Raw genomic sequence first — 20097 nt, 5'->3', positions numbered from 1 at the left:
CCTATTAATATTGATATCATATCTCTTCCCACGAATCACAAGTGGTCTTAATGGCATCTAGAGTGGTGAATCCCTTCTAGAGGTTTTCAATTTACTTTGCCCAAATCCATCAGAGGAATCATTATCTATGGCAGCTATAGCCTTATGAAATGCATTTCTTAAATAATAAGACTTGAAAGTCGAAATGACTCCCTGACCCATGGGCTGCAGAATGGATGTTGTGTTAGCAGGCATGAAAACATTAATCTCATTGTACATCTCCATCAGAGCTCTTGGGTGATCAGGTACATTGTGAATGAGCAGTAATATTTTGAAAGGAATCTTTTTTCCTGAGCAGTAGGTCTCAACTGTGGGCTTAAAATATTCAGCAAACCATGTTGTAAACAGATGTGCTGTTATCCAGGCTTTGTTGTTCCATTTATAGAGCACTGGTAAATGAGCATTGGCTTCAATTTCAAGTCACCAGCTGCATTAGTCCCTAACAAGAAAGACCCTATCCTTTGAAGCTTTGAAGCCTTGAAGCCAGGCATTTTACTCCTCTCTAGCTATGAAAGTCCTAGATGGCATCTTCTTCAAGTATAAGGCTGTTTCGTTTATAATGAAAATCTGTTGTTTACTGTAGCTACCTTCATTAATTATCTTAGTTAGACCTTCTGCATAACTTACTGCAGCTTCTACATCAGCACTTGCTGCTTCACCTTGTACTTTTCTTTTTTTTAATAAATATTTATTTATTTATTTAGTTACTTACTTACTTATGGCTGCGTTGGGTCTCCATTGCTGTGCATGGGCTTTCTCTAGTTGCGGCGAGTGAGGGCTACTCTTCGTTGCGGTGCGCGGGCTTCTTATTGCAGTGGCTTCTCTTGTTGCGGAGCACGGGCTCTAGGCACGTGGGCTTCAGCAGTTGTGGCTCATGGGCTCTAGAGCGCAGGCTCAGTAGTTGTGGCGCACAGGCTTAGTTGCTCCATGGCATGTGGGATCTTCCCGGACCAGGGATCAAACCCATGTCCCCTGCATTGGCAGGCGGATTCTTAACCACTGTGCCACGAGGGAAGTCCCTCACCTTGTACTTTTATGTTATGGAGATGGCTTCTTTCCTTAAACCTCACGAACCAACCTCTGCTAACTTCAAACTTTTCTTCTGCAGCTTCCTTACCTCTCAGCCTTCATAGAACTGAATAGAGTTTGGGCCATGCTCTGGATTAGGCTTTGGCTTAAGGGAGTGTTACAGCTGATTTGATCTTCTATCCAGACCACTGAAACTTTCTCCATATCAGCAATAAGGCTGTTTCACTTTCTTATCATTTGTGTGTTCACTAGAGTAGCAGTTTTAGTTTCCTTCAAGAACTTATCCTTTGCATTCACAACTTGGCTACCTATTTGGCACAAGAGGCCTAGATTGCAGCCTATCTTGGCTTTTGATGTATCTTCCTCACTAAGCTTAATCATTTCTAGCTTTTGATTTAAAGTGAGAGATGTGCAACTCCTTCCATTCACTGAACACTTAGGGGCCACTGTCGGGTTATTAAATGTCCTAATGTCAATATTATTGTGTCTCAGGGAATAGGGAGGCCCAAGGAGGATAGAGATGGAGGGAACAGCTGGTCGGTGGAGCAATCAGAACACACATTATCAATTAAGTTTGCTGTCTTATATGGGTGCAGTCATGGCACCTCAAAACAATTACAATAGTAACGTCAAAGATCACTGATCACAGATCACCAGAACAAATATAATAATAATGGAAAATTCTGAAATATTGAGAGAATTACCAAAATGTGACACAAGAGACACAAAGTCAGCAAATGCTGTTGGAAAATGGTGCCAACAGACTTGTATGAAACACAGTTGCCACAAACCTTCAATCTGTAAAACACACAGATTCTGCATTTATTTTCAGAATAAACACATTTATTCTGCAAAGCACAATAAAGCAAAAAGCACTATGGAATAAGGCACACCTGTACTGTACACATAAAATCTTCTTGAGAAATATGCAAGAGCAGAGGCCAGCAAACTATGGCCCATGGACCAAATCCAATCTAACATCTGTTTTCATAAATAAAATTTTATTAAAACACAACCATGCTCATTCATTTATGTATTAGCTGTGACTGCTTTCATGCTGCAATGGCAGTTGTGTAGTTGCAGGAAGAGGCATCTAGCTCACAAAGTCTAAAATATTTTCTCCCTGGTCCTTTACAGAAAAACTTTGCCAACTCCATACTAGACTAGAGAATAAGCTTCAACCAGCTTAAAAGAAGACTGGAAAATTTTGGCAAAAGGACTAAGGGCAAGCATTTCATATAATTGTAGGGCTAAGATTAAAACAAGGGTGAAATCAATTTCCATTAAGAAAATACAGGTTGCAATCCTGATACCAAAGTAGACTTCAAGCTAAAAACCATTAAACAAGATAAAGAAGGACAGTTCATAAGGTTAAGTCCACATGCTGGTTTTGGAATAGAACAGGGGAATACACACCACACTTTAAAGATGCTGTTAGGTGTGACATGACCAAAGTGGTGGAGTAGGGAATTCCAAAACTCCAAACCTCTACAAAAGCAAAAAACTGGCAAAAACTGCCAGATTCAGCTTTTTCAGAACTCTGGAATCTAATCAAAAACTTACAATAATCAGAGGAACACTTCAAGAAGAAGCTGCAGAATTTTGATGAAAGAGCACTTTTAACTTACCCACTTACCATCCTCCACTCTGCAGTTCAGCAGTGGCAGTGAAGATAACAGCCTACTTTTCTGGTGCAGTCTGCTAGTACCAGAGGGAGCAATATGGACCTTATTCTCAAAAGTTTGTGATTATGTGTTTCGATCTGTCTCATAGCTCCCTGACGGTTTGGCTCAAGGGCTTGCCTTTGTTTTGCTTGTCTCAGAGCTTCCCCAGGAAGCTCCTGGGTGACATTTGTTCAAAGTATTTAAGGCAATGTGTTAGCTGCAGTTTCAAGGGGTAAGGGATAACACCTGGGGATAAGGGATTACAGTCAGGGCAACCATCAGACAGACCAGAAAAACCTGGGAAGGAAGAGGCTAGTAAAAGAGATAACTGAGAGGAAAGGGGCTTTTTAAAATTTCCGCATATTTTAGGAAATCTAAGAGGTCATGCACGCATTCAGGACTAGACAGACACCTGCTCTGAAAAGACCTGGGAAGACCTTAAGTTTTCACCTCTGTCTGACCTTTGAGCTCCACACAAAGACAAAGTGAAGGCTAAGGTAGAGTTGTAAACAGCCTCGCTAAGCATTGAAGGATGCCCCAACATAGAGCAAATACGCAGGACCAGGAAAGTTGTTATTTGTTTTGGCTCTAGGAATGAAGGAAATCTCTGTCAAGTAACTAGCTGTCCACTAAGCTAATAGACCAGGGACTTCAGTGGCCAAACATGACAAAGAATACAGACTACAGAAACAGTTTAGAAGTCACTAAATAAACCGCAAAACCCCACAACAGCAACAACAACAAATGCCGGGGAGGGGGGAGAATCTGATTTTCAGTGTTGCCAACTTATAATATTCAAAATGACAAGTTTTAACAAAAAATTACATGGCAGGCAAAGAAACAAGAAAATATGACCCATTTACAGAAAAAAAGAAATTAACAGAAACCATCTCTGAGGAAGTTCAGACTTTGGCATTACTAGACACACTTTAAATTAACTGTTTTAAATATGCTCAAAGTTAAAGGAAATCACAGAGTCCTAAAGGAAATCATGAGCATGTTATCCCAACAAATACAGAATATCAATAAAGAGCTGGGTATTATAAAAAAAGAACCAAAGAGAAACTCTTCAGCAAAAAAGTACAATGACTGAAATGAAAAATTTACTAGAGGGGTTCAGTATTTCAACAATCAGAAGAAAGAATCAGCAAACTTGAAGATATGTCAATTGAGATTACATAGTTTGAGAAGAATTTAAAAAAAGAAAAAAAGAAATAAACAGAGGCTAAGAGACTTGTGGGATACTCTCAAGCATGCCAACACACATATAATGGGAGACCCAGGAGAAAAGGGCTCAAAGAATATTTAAAGAAATAATGGCCAAAATTTTCCCAAGTTTGATCAGAAACATCTAACTACACAACCAAAAATCACAACAAACTCCAAGAAAAATAAACTCAAAGAGATCCACAGCAAGACAAATTATAATCAAATTGTCAAAAGTCAGAGAATCTTAAATGTAGCAAGAAAAACCAAGTGCAATCATCATGTGCAAGGGCTCAGTGAGATTAACAGCTGATTTCTCATCAAAACCATTAAGGCCAGAAGATAGTGGGGTAACATATTCAAAGTGCTGAAAGAAAAAACTGCTAACCAAGAATTCTATATTCAGAAAATCTATGTTTTGCAAGATAAAAAAATTCTGGGGATTGGTTGCACAACAATGTTAAGATACTTAACATTACTAAACTGTACACTTAAAAAGTTAAGATGGTAAAGTTTATGTTATATGTATTTTATCACAATTAAAAATAAATTTTAAAAAATAAGGAGAAATTAAGACTTTCCAGATAAACAAAAACTGAGGGAGTTTACTTTCCCTACCTGAAATGTTACAGAAAGTCCTCCAGGCTGAAATAAAATCTAGATAGTAACTCAAAAGCATACAAAGAAGTAAAGAATACTGGTAAAGGTAGCTACACAGGTAAATACAAAAGCCAGTATTACTGTATTTTTGGTTTGTAAAAATATTTTTTTCTATATGATTTAAAGCCACATTCCACAATGTAGATATATAACCTATAACTACAATTAGGATAAAAATTAATAAAATGAAATGTGAAATTAAAAGACTGAGGGCTTCCCTGGTGGCGCAGTGGTTGAGAATCTGCCTGCTAATGCAGGGGACACGGGTTCGAGCCCTGGTCTGGGAAGATCCCACATGCCGCAGACCAACTAGGCCCGTGAGCCACAACTACTGAGCCTGCGCGTCTGGAGCCTGTGCTCCGCAACAAGAGAGGCCACGATAGTGAGAGGCCCGCGCACTGCGATGAAGAGTGGCTCCCGCTCGCCGCAACTAGAGAAAGCCCTTGCACAGAAACGAAGACCCAACACAGCCAAAAATAAATTAATTAATTAATTAATTAAAAAAAAAAGACTGAGATATAATGATTACAATTTATATAACTGAGATCTCTCATACTTTATTTATCTTTATTTATTCTAATTCAGTTATCTCTATTTTGTATTTCACATGGAAAAGATCCAGAATTGAGCTCAAATCCAAGCATACTGGGAAGGAAAGTCTAATAAGAAAGATCACCAGCCAGAGAGTCAAGATACCGAAGTGTTATACTGTTAGCACAGCTAATAAGTCTCAGTGTCATTTACTAACTTCTGTGGGTCTTGAGTTCCCCATTTGTCAAATGGGGAGGATATAACAATATTATAAAAATTTATATGAAGGAAGAAAATAGTTGATTGAAAATTCTTTAGTAAATAAAGTAATAAACAAATCTGAGGTATTATCATTATTACTACTATCAGCATGCATAAGCAGTTTTCTTATTTACCTGATGATGTTGGATGTTTCTTATGTTGCACGAAAAATTTTGGTAGAGCAGAAACTTATCAACATCTTTTTCATTTACTTTTTTTGAGGATACCTTTGCCAGAGATGATTGGATACAAATATATCTATTTTGGCACCTGTTCAGATACACAAATATTCAAATATTAAGTAGTTATTAATATGTGCTTTAGTAAAGAAACACATTATATAGAAAGAAATTAACAAAAAACTAAATGAGATTTACCAAATGAGATTTTTTTTTAATGATGCTCAACTATAAAAACGTTATTGACCCATCAAAAGGGGACTCCTCGCCTATTCATGCTAGCATAGGTGTTCCAGATCTATTTATATTTCAACCTAATCCTCCCATAAAATGCCTAAATGAGTTCAGATACTACCTGCAGTTATGCGAGAGACTAATAACTCTGGCCTAGATATCATCCTTTTCTAACCACTGAGTTAGGGAGTCAGAACCAATTAAAAGCTAAAAAGAAGGGAAACAAGATGATGTGTCAGGACAGCTTCCAATGACAATTTATGATATTGAACCAAATTTCAGCAGTATAATTACTTATAAAAACACATTTAAAAACCTGCACAATTCTCCTACTTCAACTCATTCCTGTGAGGGCCACTGAGAAAAAAGGAAAATTCTCTCCCTTACATTAACAAAAACCCTGACAAGCTACAGTAGTCAACCGGTTCATTTTCACCTTTACTCTCCTCTGCACAGCTCACACAGCTAGAGATGTGGAGAGAGAGGAAGAGTAGACCTCTGCCAAACCCTGTCCTCTGATACACAGAAGGAAAGGAAGGACACAGTACCTAAAAATAAGGTTTTTAAAATAATATCTTTTTTTAATGAGGCGTAAAATCCATAAGCCCAAGTAGGGTCTAGGTCAAAGGGTTTTACTCTCTTATAAATTGGGACTATGATACTATGGATAAGCTGCTCTCTCCATCAGCTAAAATTCATCTTGAGGTCAGCACTTTTATCCATACCTGATATTAAACATTCTCAAGTTAACCCAACCACTGGTAAACATTATAAAATTAAGTGCATACATCTCAATACGTTTAAAAAGCAATGCCACCCATTCTCAATGGTTATGAATCTCTCTCTAGAATGTATTGCACAATGCAGTGGTTTTAAAACTGTGTTCCTCAGAGGTCTCTGCTGAGATGCTTCAGGGTAAGGAGGATGAACAGGCAGAGTTCCAGGCTCCCTGCCCAGAATTCAATTAAAGCAACTTTACTTTTATCTGTTTTATGTATTCGGGTTCTGTTGTTTGAGCAGAGAGCTGTGCTACTAAAAAAAATTTTTTAATTTTTAAAAGTCTGAAAATAAAGTTTTTAATGAACACTGGAGTTAGCACTAACCATGCGACCCTTAACATCATGAGTCCACAAAGCAGAAAACTCTGAGAGTTACTCACAATTTCCGAATGAAGTCAAGCGTGTCTTTGTCCTTAGCAATCATGTCTGCTAAAATATGCTGCACTCCTGTTTCAATATCCTGGAGTGCTGAAAGCCCTTTAGGAGAAGGGTAAGAGGGAAAACAAAAGCAAGAACTACAGATTGGTTTTTAAATCTATAATTAAATCACAATAAATTTATTCCAGTCAAAATAAAACCTTAAGTTGACAAACTTAAGACAGAAAAGTATCCTCTGTGGTGACCTAAATGGGAAAGAAATCCAAAAAAGAGGGGATATATGTATACATGTAGCTGATTCACTTTGCTGTACAGTGGAAACTAACACAACATTGTAAAGCAACTATACTCCAATAAAAATTAAAAAAACAAACAAACAAAAAGACAGAAAAGTATCATAGTAGTGACTAGCTTCCCTCAGCAACAAAATCAAGTCTCCAAAAACAATAATACAGGACCTTAACATACCATGTAACCTAGTGGTGAAAAATGCAGCTCTGGAGCCAGCTGCCTGGTCTAATCCTGGCTCCACCATCTACTAAATGCATGACCCTGGGCAAGTTACTTGTTCTCTCTGTGCCTCAGTTTCCTATAAAAATGGAATAATAATAGTATCTACCTCATGAAGTATTTACAAAGATTAAGCATTATAGGATTAAGCATTATAGGTTATAGGAAATATATATTAATAGAGTCATATCTCAAGGTATACTATTTCATTCCAGTTACAAAAATTCTCTTTTGCAAATAATTTTATTAATATCCCTATTTTGGCTTATGAGGCATTTATTCACATTTTCAATGACCTATTTGAATTTCTCAAACCTCAAATGAGCACAAAACAAGAGCCATTATGTGGTTGTTCATCTTCACAGCTGAATTGTCTACCAATGGTACATTAAGTTCTCTCCAAGTGCTTTCAGTTTGCTAATTTACAGCAGTGTCTCTTGTACATTATGGCCCCTGCAATACCAACTTATACACTGAGAGAGATCATTTGCAATGCATTATTTATTTCTTTTGTCTTTATTGTTCTATTTCCATTAAAGCTTCTTTTTTTTCCTTCCATTAAAACTTGAATTACACAAGCACTGAGTATCATAAATATGTTTTTCTGAGGGTATGGTTTTAGTGAGTAACAAGTACAGAAGACAAAGAGGACAGGAGGACAGACTTACAGAGTAATTAATAAAGAGAAAATGCCTTGTTGGCTTGTGTTATGATAACTGATCTTAACTAATGATGTAACTGCATTTATTTCAAAGAAATTTAAAGAAAGAAATTTGGCCACTGAAATTAATAGGAATCCTGTTTACATTTTAAGAGAGTTTCCCTATGAGGGAATTTTCAGGAACAAATTACCTTTGAGAGGTGGAAGACTGTATATGTAAAGACTTAGAACAGCTGTGGTGCATAGTAAGCAGTCAGTAGGTGTCTGCTCTTGTGTTAGCTTTCTCACTAGATCAGTCTTTATCCTAGAAAACCACTCACTATGCATTCATTCCTGGAGTCCAAAAGTACCTCACAGCATCATTACCCGAAGTTTAATGAGAATACCAGGGTGAGAAGTCAGTAGTAAAGATGGAACCTACAATGAGACCAATTAATGAGAGAGACTAGAAAGAGGAAATTATAGATTTTGCAATTATAACAATGGGCTTTTGTAAAGCCCACATCATTCAGGGGAATACAATTTGTAAACCTTATGTTATCAAACCTACTTAGTAGGAACGCAGTATGTGTGTGAACTAAGGAAAACTTTGTACCAGAGGAGGTGAAGAGTGGAAGGAAAGAAAATAGACCAGAAGAGAAAAATAAAAACTGACCATAAATCATTATGCATCTAACATTCTGAAAGCTCCAATGTTTGATTCTATTGATAATAAAACATACCATCACTGGGCACAGACAGTTCCCACTGTGGCTAACCTTAATGCTTGGCTATATGGTCTCAGTAAATATTAAAATATTAAAGTTGCAACCATTTGAAAATATAACGAAAAAAATAAAACAAACTTGAATTTTACTCATTTCAACCCATCTCTAAATTCAAATATTTACCAATTTGCTTTTTCTTTTCATTATTGCTCTTTTCAATATAGATATTAGGATGTGTGTATTTGTGTATGAGCAGATATTCATATTTTCACAGACACATACTTAATTTTTTTAATTGCAAATTCACATTTGCCAGATTACATAAAATAAACACAGGTTTTGGTATGCTGATTCTCTACAGTTTAGTACATCCTGTAGATTTTGTTGTCAGAGACTGCCCCCTACAGACACTCTCCCAGCCTAAAGGAAGGAAGGCTAAAAGGAACTAGAATGAGAGTAGTAATCACCAGAGCATCAATCTCCCCTTTCAATCCTAGCAGAGCACTCCTTGGAAAAAGCCACTCTTACTCAAAAAGCTCTCACTCCAAGGCTCATTTTGACAATAAAACCAATATACCCTAACACGTATCAGTTGACACTTTCCTTGGGTTCTTCTTAGAAATATCTCTCCCTTACCCCCTTCCTCTCTCATTCTCTCCTGTGCACGCACATACACAAAGTGAAAGGAAGATACACTTAAGAAAAAGACAAACACTTTACTCGTGGAGAGTAGAAGTGTGGAAGTAGGACTTCACTTTATAATCCATATCTGTCCGAATTGTTGAAGTTCTTTTTAAAAAGTAGATATGATTTTTATAATTAAATAAGTTTTTAGAAATAGAATAAAAATTTTAAAAGACAATACAGGAGGATCTTTATAACCTTGGATATAAAGGAAATTCTTTAAAAAGAAAAAGAAGCAATTATCTAAAAAGAAAAGATTAACAAAATTGAAAAGATTAACTATGATAAAACTAAGACCTTCTATTTACCAAAAGACAGCATAAAGAAAGTGAAAAGAGAAGTTACAAGCTGGGAGAAAAGATCTGTAGCACATGTAACTGAGCAAGAATATCTAAAAAATTCTTATAAATTAATAAGAAAAAGTGAAACAACACAATAGAAAAATGAGCAGAAGAGTAGAACAGGCACTTCATCAAAAGAGGAAAGCTGAATGGCTAAGCAGGAGGTATACTGGGATTTGTTTTATTAGAATTATTTACTCTTTATATGCTGTAATATTCTTTTGTATCATCATTACTTAATGAAACAATTTTTTTAACCTAAGTTTTCAAATTAAAAAAGGAAAGACACAGAAACGACCTCTTTATTAAGTAAAGCTGGTACCTTTAACATTGGGCCTAATGTAAGAGAGCAGATTGAGGTCCCCTGGATTCTCAAGCAGTGTCCTGGCTGCTCCTTCTAATCCCAGCTGCTTTGCTCTCTGGGCTTTGGTGCCCTTGCTCCCAGTTTTATATGGTGCTGACTAGGGAAAAAAGTCAGAAAACATACCAAATTATTCAGTTTTAAAAAGCAAAAGTTAAAATTAGGACACAAAATTAGAGGACACGTGAGAATGCTAAAGACATCCTCTTCTCAACCCTTTCCTCTTCCTTCAAAGATTAATGCTAGGGGCTTCCCTGGTGGCGCAGTGGTTGAGAATCTGCCTGCCAATGCAGGGGACATGGGTTCGAGCCCTGGTCTGGGAAGATCCCACATGCTGCGTAGCAGCTGGGCCCGTGAGCCACAACTACTGAGCCTGCGCGTCTGGAGCCTGTGCTCCGCAACAAGAGAGGCCGCGATAGTGAGAGGCCCGCGCGCTGCGATGAAGAGTGGTCCCCACTTGCCACAACTAGAGAAAGCCCTCGCACAGAAACGAAGACCCAACACAGCCATAAATAAATAAATAAATAAATATTAAAAAAAAAAAAAAGATTAATGCTAACAGAGAATACAAGTTGTATGAAAACAGTTGTTCCTTATCAGACTCTCTACTTTTCTACACACTTACAGTTAGCTATCTGCTTGGATTCACTCATCCCACAAACTCAGTGCTTGGACTGCCAGGACTGCAAGTCCTCAACTCAAGCAAGCTCCTCTAAAAGATGTCCTCACACAATGCTTCTACTTCTTAGTCCACGTTCACTCCTCAACCCACTGCCCCCTGGCTTCTCTTTCCACACACCTTGCTGAAAGTGGTATCACAAAGATCCACAATGATCCCCTAATTACCAAATATACATTTTTCAGTCCTTATCTTGCCAAAACTCCCTGCTATATTTAATTACTTAACCATTGATCATTACCTCCTTCTATGACTCTCCTCCTTAATCTTTTATGGGTATCATCATCTCCTGATTCTCTTCATACTTCTCTGACTATTCTTTCCATGTCTCCTCCTTAGGCTCTCCCTTCCTCCACCCATGCTTCAAAAGTTAGTGTTCCTGGGCTTCCCTGGTGGCGCAGTGGTTGAGAATCTGCCTGCCAATGCAGGGGACACGGGTTCGAGCCCTGGTCTGGGAAGATCCCACATGCCGCGGAGCAACTAAGCCCGTGCACCACAACTACTGAGGCTGCGCGTCTGGAGCCTGTGCTCCGCAACAAGAGAGGCCGCGACAGTGAAAGGCCTGCGCACCGCGATGAAGAGTGGCCCCCGCTCACCGCAACTAGAGAAAGCCCTCGCACAGAAACGAAGACCCAACACAGCCAAAAATAAATAAATAAATTAAAAAAAAAAAAAAAGTTAGTGTTCCTCAATGGTCTATCCTGACCTGCTTACCCCATGATCTCTCCTTGAGTGAAATCTTCCATTTTCATGGTTCCAAATACCAATTACATGCTGCAGACACATCTATGTCTACAGCTCAGCACACTCTCCCGTAAGCTTACGCTTCTGTTACCTACTCTCATTTTTCCCCACTCGACTGGAAATTCCTTGAAGACAAGGACTATGTATTAGTCATCTTTGTATTGGGTTGGCCAAAAAGGGCCTTCGGTTTTTACGTAAAAGTAAAAGACATTTTTCATTTCACCAAGAACTTTATTGAACAACGTATTCACCCTTTTGTTCTACTACCTTCTGCCATTTTTCAGGCAACTTCATAATTCTATCTTCCCAAAACTTTTTATCTTTTTGAGTAAAGAACTGTTCCAGGTGCCTTTTACAGTCTTCCAGGGAATTGAAATTTTTTCCGTTAAGAGAATTTTGTGAAGACCGAAATAAATGGAAATCCGAAGGTGCCATGTCTGGTGAATATGGCGGATGAATCAGAACTTCCCAGCCAAACTTTAACAGTTTTTGCCTGGTCATCAAAGAAACATGCGGTCTTGCATTGTCCTGATGAAAGATTATGCGTTGTCTGTTGACTAATTCCAGACGCTTTTCGTCGAGTGCTGCTTTCAGTTGGTCTAATTGGGAGCATTACTTGTTGGAATTAATCATTTGATTTTCCAGAAGGAGCTCATAATAGAGGACTCTCTTCCAATCCCACCATATATACATCACCTGCTTTGGATGAAGACCAACCTTTGGTGTGGTTGGTGGTGGTTCATTTCACTTGTCCCACGATCTCTTCCGTTCCACATTGTTGTACAGTATCCACTTTTCATTGCCCGTCACAATTTGTTTTAAAAACAGAACGTTTTGGGCTTCCCTGGTGGCGCAGTGGTTGAGAATCTGCCTGCCAATGCAAGGGACACGGGTTCGAGTCCTGGTCTGGGAAGATCCCACATGCCGCGGAGCGACTAGGCCCATGAGCCACAACTACTGAGCCTGCGCGTCTGGAGCCTGTGCTCCGCAACAAGAGAGGCCGCGATACTGAGAGGCCCGCGCACCGCGATGAAGAGTGGCCCCTGCTTGCCGCAACTGGAGAAAGCCCTCGCACAGAGACGAGGACCCAAAAGAGCCATAAATGAAAAAAAAAATAAAATAAAAAAATTAAAAAAAAAAAAAAAGTTTAAAAACATAACGTTTTCATTACGTTTAAGTAGAGAATCGCATGTGGAAGTGCGGTCAAAAAGGTTTTTTTTGCTTAACTTACGTGGAACCCAAACATCAAAGCAATTAACATAACCAAAGTGGTGCAAATGATTTTCAACGCTTGATTTGGATATTTTGAGTATGTCGGCTATCTCCCGCATGGTATAATGTTGACTGTTCTCAATGAATGCCTCGATTTGATCGCTATCAACTTCAACTGGTCTACCCGACTGTGGAGCATTGCCCAGCGAGAAATTTCTAGCACGAAACTTCGCAAACCACTTTTTTTAAAAATTATTTATTTATTTATTTATTTATTTATTTATTTATGGCTGTGTTGGGTCTTCGTTTCTGTGCGAGGGCTTTCTCCAGTTGCGGCAAGCGGGGGCCACTCTTCATCGCGGTGCGCGGGCCTCTCACTATCGCGGCCTCTCTTGTTGCGGAGCACAGGCTCCAGACGCGCAGGCTCAGTAGTTGTGGCTCACGGGCCTAGTTGGTCCGTGGCATGTGGGATCTTCCCAGACCAGGGCTCGAACCCGTGGCCCCTGCATTGGCAGGCAGATTCTCAACCACTGCGCCACCAGGGAAGCCCCGCAAACCACTTTTGACACGTTTGATCAGTCACAGCACCTTCTCCATATGCTGCACAAATCTTTTCTTGCACGAATCTTTTTTTGCATTTCAGTTGCATTTTTACCTTTCTTGAAATAATAAAGCATAATATGTTGAAAATGCTGTTTTCCTTCCATCTTTAATATTAAAATGGCTACACAAAAATTCACCAATTGTGATAAGTCCTTTTTTTAAATGCACGCTGATATGACAGATGTCACATACAATCTAACAAAATTGTTCTGAATGAAGTTAAAGACAACTAAGTGCTACTAGAGCCATCTTATGGGAAAAACCGATCGAACCTTTTGGCCAACCCAATAAATCCAAGTGCCTATCAGAAAAAAGCGCTTAATGGATATTTACTGAATAAAGAATATTTTGTTGAATTAAATAATGATGGTGGCTGATGACTTTAGCTTTTTATTTCCAGCTCTTTAACTATAAGACCCAAATCATAATATACTCAGGTAAGTATTACATTAAAAGATAAAAAGGATTCCTTACCACGTGTTCTAGTTCTTCAAAAGTTTTACAGTTCAGCAAGGCTTTTAACAAGCACTCAGACATCTTCCCCTCCTTCTTAATTTTTTGGATTGTGTTATAAGCCTTCTTTGCAACAGCCCTGAAAATAGAAACTTTTATAATATACAAGACCTATATGTTAAAACTTTCTTTTTGAAGCTATATCAAACTTACAGAAAAGTTGTAGGTGAGGTAAAAAGAACTTTTTTCCCCCTCTGAACCATTTGAGAATAAGTTACCATCATCCCCAAGTACTTTAGTATGTATTTTCTATAAACAAGAATCTTCTCCTATAACCATCAAAAGCAGGTAATTAAAACTGATATTAATATTGATATAATATTGATATATTCTAACCCTCAGATCTCATTTAAGTTTCACCAATTGTTCCTACACATGTCCTTGACAGTGAATTCAGCTAAGAATGGGTTTTATGTAATTGCTATGTGTCTACAGTCTCTTTCAAGCTGAAACAGTATTTCAGTCTCTCCTCGATTTTCAAAACCTTGATACTTTAGAATGTATTATTATTACAGCCTTTCATCCTATTTCGTTACCTGTTACTATTTATAATTTCTGCCTAATAATGGTATTGCTAAAATGATGGGCAAAAGTTAGAGAGATGATAATATAAATTACTAAAAATGATTGATGGAAAAGAAAACTCAATCTACTTATGAAAAAAAAGAAAGGCAGAAGATTATAAGTTAATGAGGAAGAATATGCAGTCCTTAGATCACACCTCTGTGTCTTCTACATTCCTGGTAGCACAAGACTGTTTTCAGAGGCTGAAGCCTACCAGGGTCATTTCGACAAAAGGCCAGTGACCTACTGGCTTGCATATAAGGGAGAGGAAAGGCATCTTTAGAGAAAATACAGGAAGTTTCTTACTATCCATAATCATAATCATTTTTTAATTCACTTTTTTAAGTGACCCTCAGTAAGAAATATATTTTACCTTGCAACCCAGTATACACACATATATAATTTCATATTTAATAAAGTTATATAAACATATGATAGTTTCATGAAACAATATTTACCTTTACCACAGAAGCTGCACTCATATTTTCTATTCTCTATTTCATTTTTGTTAAAGTGGTAATGACCTACTAAATTAGTTTCACTACTCATTTATGAGTAGCAATTACCAGGGTGAAAACCAATGCTCTAGTTATAGAAAAAGCTGAGCTCAAGAAAAATAGAGACCATACCTCATTACCAAAAAGAAATCTCTGTACGATATAAAAAGATCTTCTAAGTCCTAGTCAATGCCACCACTTACTTGGAGAAATAGTCCTCTACTAATATTTAATGTATTCCTCTATTAATAGATACCCAGAGAATGAACTCTGTTGCAGCTAAAGTGTGTTTTTAGAGAAAAAGAAAATAATAATATTAATCTTGACATAAAGCTCCTATTTGTCCCCAACCCAATCAAAAATTGGTAGAATACCTTTAATTTTTTTAAGTAAACTATTCTTGCTTGTTTGTGACACTTTCCCCAATTTCAGATCCCAAAACCCTTAAGATTTTCTTCATTACTTTGCCTTCAACCAAACAGAAAGCTTACTTCTGAATTTGCAAATTGCTGGACTTCCAAGATGTGGCCTGCAGATGATTTTGTTTGACCTCAAAATTTTTTTACATAAAAATTCAGATTATCAGTTTTTCAAATATAGGAAGATACAGCAATCTGGGTAGAGAACCCCGCATGTTATAATCTGATGGAGATGAGTAGCAGCTGCCCCTCTTAGACAGGACTTGTGATCTCCAGTTTGCGTCCCTTTGTGCTTGATTATACTAGCCTGGCCCTGGGTGATCTGAATCTGAAACCACTTGAATAACTAGTCATTTATATTTCTGGGTTGGCTAATTGATTTTGCCTCTTGATGAAATATAACTTTCCACATATTAGCATTTAGATCTTCCTGGCACTAAAAGAAATTCAACAAAAGGGGTAGAAATGTTAATGAGAGGCAAGTTCCTCCAAAATCAAAGAGGCTTATTAGGCTTGTTCTAAAAATAACCCTTAGTGCTTTTAGAATGGCTTGATGGTAAGATTATATCCAATTTAAATCATATCCTTGTTGAAGAACACACATAGCAACAACACAGCACTTGGCATGTAGGAGACATGCAATAAATAAATGAATGGTAAAGACTGTTTTAATAAACTCTACTGATACAGTTAGTTTTATAGTCTTTATATGCTTATTTCTGAGTTATTACAATAAATCCAGAGGAATAATGTTTTTAAAGAGTGCTTTCCATTCTACAACCATACAAAACTCACAATCCACTAACATTAAATTACCATGCCCTATAAAAGACTAGAAAAAGGAAATATACATATTTCCTACCAAACTCTATACAGCCAAAGAACTCTCCATTTAGGGACTTCACAGTATTAAGAGGACAGTTTTATGTAAGCTATTGAAGATTTAGACCAAAATGTATTTTTCTGAGTTACCTGCTGGTAGTTCTAATTTTGCCATTATGCAAAATCATTTCTGTGAGAGAAGATGACATTCAAACTCATAGGCACAGACTCTTAATGCAAACCACCTTTTGCAGATACATGCCCAAGCTATGCATGAACACACCAGCAGAGGGACTCTGCACACCCCTAAATAAGTAAACTGGAGCTGGCTTCCTCTGTCAGAAGGGGACTATATCCAGATTACAAAAAATCAAGAAAACAAAATATTGGAACTGTCGAAATATACTATCACTCACTTCCTCACTGTTTCGCCTCATTGGCTCACACACCCTCTTTCCCCTTACACAAAGCTCATCCCTTCCCAGGTTTCTTACCGTAGCTCCTCTAGAGTTTGTTGAACTTCTCTCAAGGAATCAGCATCAAGGTTATTAATAAGCTCTTTTCGATAACGTATAATGAAGGGAATTGTGTTATCATCATTAAAGAGACGAATAATGTTGGCACAAACCCAAAGTTCAATATCAGTTCTCTCAGATAAAACCTGTAAATTAATATTTAGTGATTTAAAACTCTGAAAATTAAACATCTGTATTATAACATATGGTTTAAAATACAGCAATTAAATAATGTTCTCCAGCCACTTAGAAACAAACTGCTGTGGTTTTAAAAAAAGAAGAAAAGGAAATTGTATGAAATATATATATATATATATTGACAATCATAGAACAGTCATTTCACTCATTCAATAAAATCCAATCGAAACCACTCTGCATTACCCGAATTCTACAGGGCTCAAATGAGATATGCATTTTTCATCTCTCAGATTGGCACCAAAGATCAAGGAGATGGTAACTCACTGTGCTGGCATAAGTGATGGGAAAAGGCACTTTCAGCTACTGCTAGTGAGAAAGTACAATGGTAAAACCTCTGGAGGAAGAACAGTTTGGCAATATCTATCAAAATTTACAATGCATAAACTCTATGACCCACCAATTACACTTCTGGAAATTTGTTCTGATATATTCATACCTCTGGAAAATGATATTATTTACAGTGATATTTTTTGAAGAATTTTTTCCAGTATGGTAGAAGTCAGCAAAAAACAGTCTACAATGGGGAATTGGTAAATAAATTATGATATGCCCGTGGAGCAGAATACCACTCAACTTACTCTTATATGAACGGATATGGAATGAATTACAAGAACTTGGAACATGGCTTATTTTGGGGAAAGGTAACTGGTTGGCTTAGAGCTAGGGCAGGAAGATCCTTCTATGTCTTTGGAATTTTGTATCATTCCCATATACTACATATTCAAAATAATTATTTTTTAAAAAACAAGTCTACAGGTTTCAGCAAAAATGTACATGTAAGCAGAAAAGTTTAGAGAAGTCAGCCTGGAGAAGAGAAAGAATAAAATGCAATTTCAGTAACTGTTCTCAAAACCTAAGCCGATTTTTTTAAAGTAAGGCATGAAAGGCATAAGCTTTATTATTATTTCAATCTTGATGCTCAAGATATGCCAAAAATGTAAGAAAAAATTCAAAAATTATTAAAGCATTAACATGGTCAACTGCTTAACAAAATCAAGTCAATATATAAAATAGACTGAGTTTCAAAACTACAGATGAAATAAATGGCTGAGCTCCAGAGACTACTGAGGATACCCTCATTCCTCTGTGCACTGTATATCCTAAGGCCTACATCTTATCACCCATTCTGAGAATGCCAGCTTTACGTCTCCAGCCCTAGCTCTCTTCTGCATGAGCTCTGGACTCATTTAGCCAGCTACCTGACCTACCTCTTGAAATCCTATTAGGTATCTCAAACTCTGCATTCGCAAAAGTGATTTCCCTCTCAAACTTCTTCCTCTTCCAGTTTTCCCCTTATTATGTCCATTCAAATACCAGTTTAGGCCTGAAAACTAAGAGTCTTCAACTCTTTTGACTCCTTTAACTCTTAAATCTACTCTATCATAAGAATCAATCAACTCTAGTGGCAAAGTATTTCTTTAGTCTATTACTGCTCTTCATTTCTGCCCTATAGCCCAGTCTAGTTCAAGCCAGGATTACTGCAACTGCCTTTTACTATTCTTCTCGCATCCATAGCAATCTCATCTATGTCAATTTCCATAAAACAACAAGAATTATCTTTCCAAAGTCTATATTGGATCATGTCACCTGACTAGTCAAAACCTTTCAATGATTTCCCATAGCATTTAGAATCCAAAGTCCTTACCATGACCCAAAAAACATGGGCCTCCCTCTCCAGCCTCATCTTATCCAGTCTTCCCCTCATTAGAAGCCAGCCCCAATGGGCTGCTCCTAGAACAATGTTCACTTCCTAGAACAATGTTCACTTCCTAGAACAAGCTCAGTTGCTTCCCTCTTCAGAGGCCTTCATGAGGCTGCTCCATTATGCAGAAATGCTCCCCTTGCTTGATATCATCCCTGACCCCTACAAAATCATGTTCATTAGTATTTTCTCTCTCAAACCTGTACCTCTTCCTGTTTCCTATTCCAGTTAACATTATCTCCTACCACAGAAACCTTCGGGGATATTGTGGTTATCTCCCCCAACAATACCTCCCCATTATGTAGCAGCTTTGTGGCTGAAGAACACTTGACCTCAACTCCACCTCCACAGCATTTTGTTCAGTAACCAGTTGTTTTAGAATTACAACAGCCAGAGTTTGGACAGAGAGACGAGTTCAGTGAGCAGGAAGCTCAAGATCTGGCTTAGAACTCTGGACCCAGGTACAATTTCTTCCTCGGGAGAAATATGGTTTATACAAGTAGAATCTTGAAGTTGGATGGCAGTGCTAAGAGAATTGTGGAGAGACTGTTGCAGTGCACTTAGGTAACTCTCCTGTTACCTAAGTCAATAAATCTCCTTTATTGCTTAAGCTAGTTCAAGATAGGTTTTCTCTTATTGCAACCAAAAGTATTCTAATCAATGTCCTCAGTTTCACTGTGTGTTCTCTATCTCGCTCTTCTAATCTGTCACCAAGGAAGCAAACTGAACTTCTAAAATGTCTGTTCTTTCCCCTCAAGCTCCCTTTCTATTATCTTCTTTTATCTAAACCACAGGGCATTTTTTTTGTTCTCTATGCATTCCACCCAACCTTTCTGCATTACTACTGATTATACTTCTAAGACACATTTATAATAAGTCCCTTATTTTTTTCCTCTTTTTCTTCTTTTGAACATAAGCTTCAATGACTCTTTCCTAACTACTAGTAAAAGTCCAACCATTGTAGCATAGTTTTAAAATCCTTTCCCAAGCTTGCTCCCAAATTTCACTGTCCTCACAGAATAAACAATCTAGAACGGAAGATAAAACATTAATATAAATAAGTACAAATAAAACAGAATATGCCAGGGAATAAGTGGTATAACGTTTTCAGAGAAGAGAACGATCTCCCTGGTGTAATCAAGGAAGGCTTGCTGCAGGGGCAGCATTTCAGCCGGCCCTTGAAAGGCCAGATTCTGAAAGACGGACATAAGACACGAAAATGACAAAAATGGTCATTATTTTGGAACTGAGTGATTGTTAGAACCCATGGGCTCCCACTATCCTAAACTAGTTCAGTGATTGTTAACTAAAAGGGGCCCAAGACAGCTAATACCCCAGACCCGCATCTGAAGTGTACCAGGTCCTGACAAATCCAGAAGCATCATATGTGTTAAGACAGTGTATA

The 20097-nt window shown here is 37.7% G+C and overlaps 1 protein-coding gene across 2 annotated transcripts in view; it reads right to left on the bottom strand.

Moving 5' to 3' along the window:
• SRBD1 (S1 RNA binding domain 1) overlaps positions 1–20097 on the bottom strand; it is a 231584-nt gene that overhangs the window by 192932 nt on the left and 18555 nt on the right. For both annotated transcript variants that reach the window (XM_036873925.1, XM_036873926.1), the window contains exons 5-9: positions 16772–16938; positions 13937–14054; positions 10186–10324; positions 6963–7059; positions 5525–5660 (exon numbers count right to left, since the gene is read on the bottom strand). In XM_036873925.1, coding sequence (XP_036729820.1) covers positions 5525–5660; positions 6963–7059; positions 10186–10324; positions 13937–14054; positions 16772–16938 — 657 coding nt within the window. The remainder of the gene's footprint in view (positions 1–5524; positions 5661–6962; positions 7060–10185; positions 10325–13936; positions 14055–16771; positions 16939–20097) is intronic.

This window comes from Balaenoptera musculus, chromosome 13 (assembly GCF_009873245.2).
Source record: "Balaenoptera musculus isolate JJ_BM4_2016_0621 chromosome 13, mBalMus1.pri.v3, whole genome shotgun sequence".
NCBI lineage: Eukaryota > Metazoa > Chordata > Mammalia > Artiodactyla > Balaenopteridae > Balaenoptera > Balaenoptera musculus.
The sequence above is the reverse complement of the archived record's forward strand: the minus strand, read 5'-3'. Positions and strand labels throughout refer to the sequence as shown.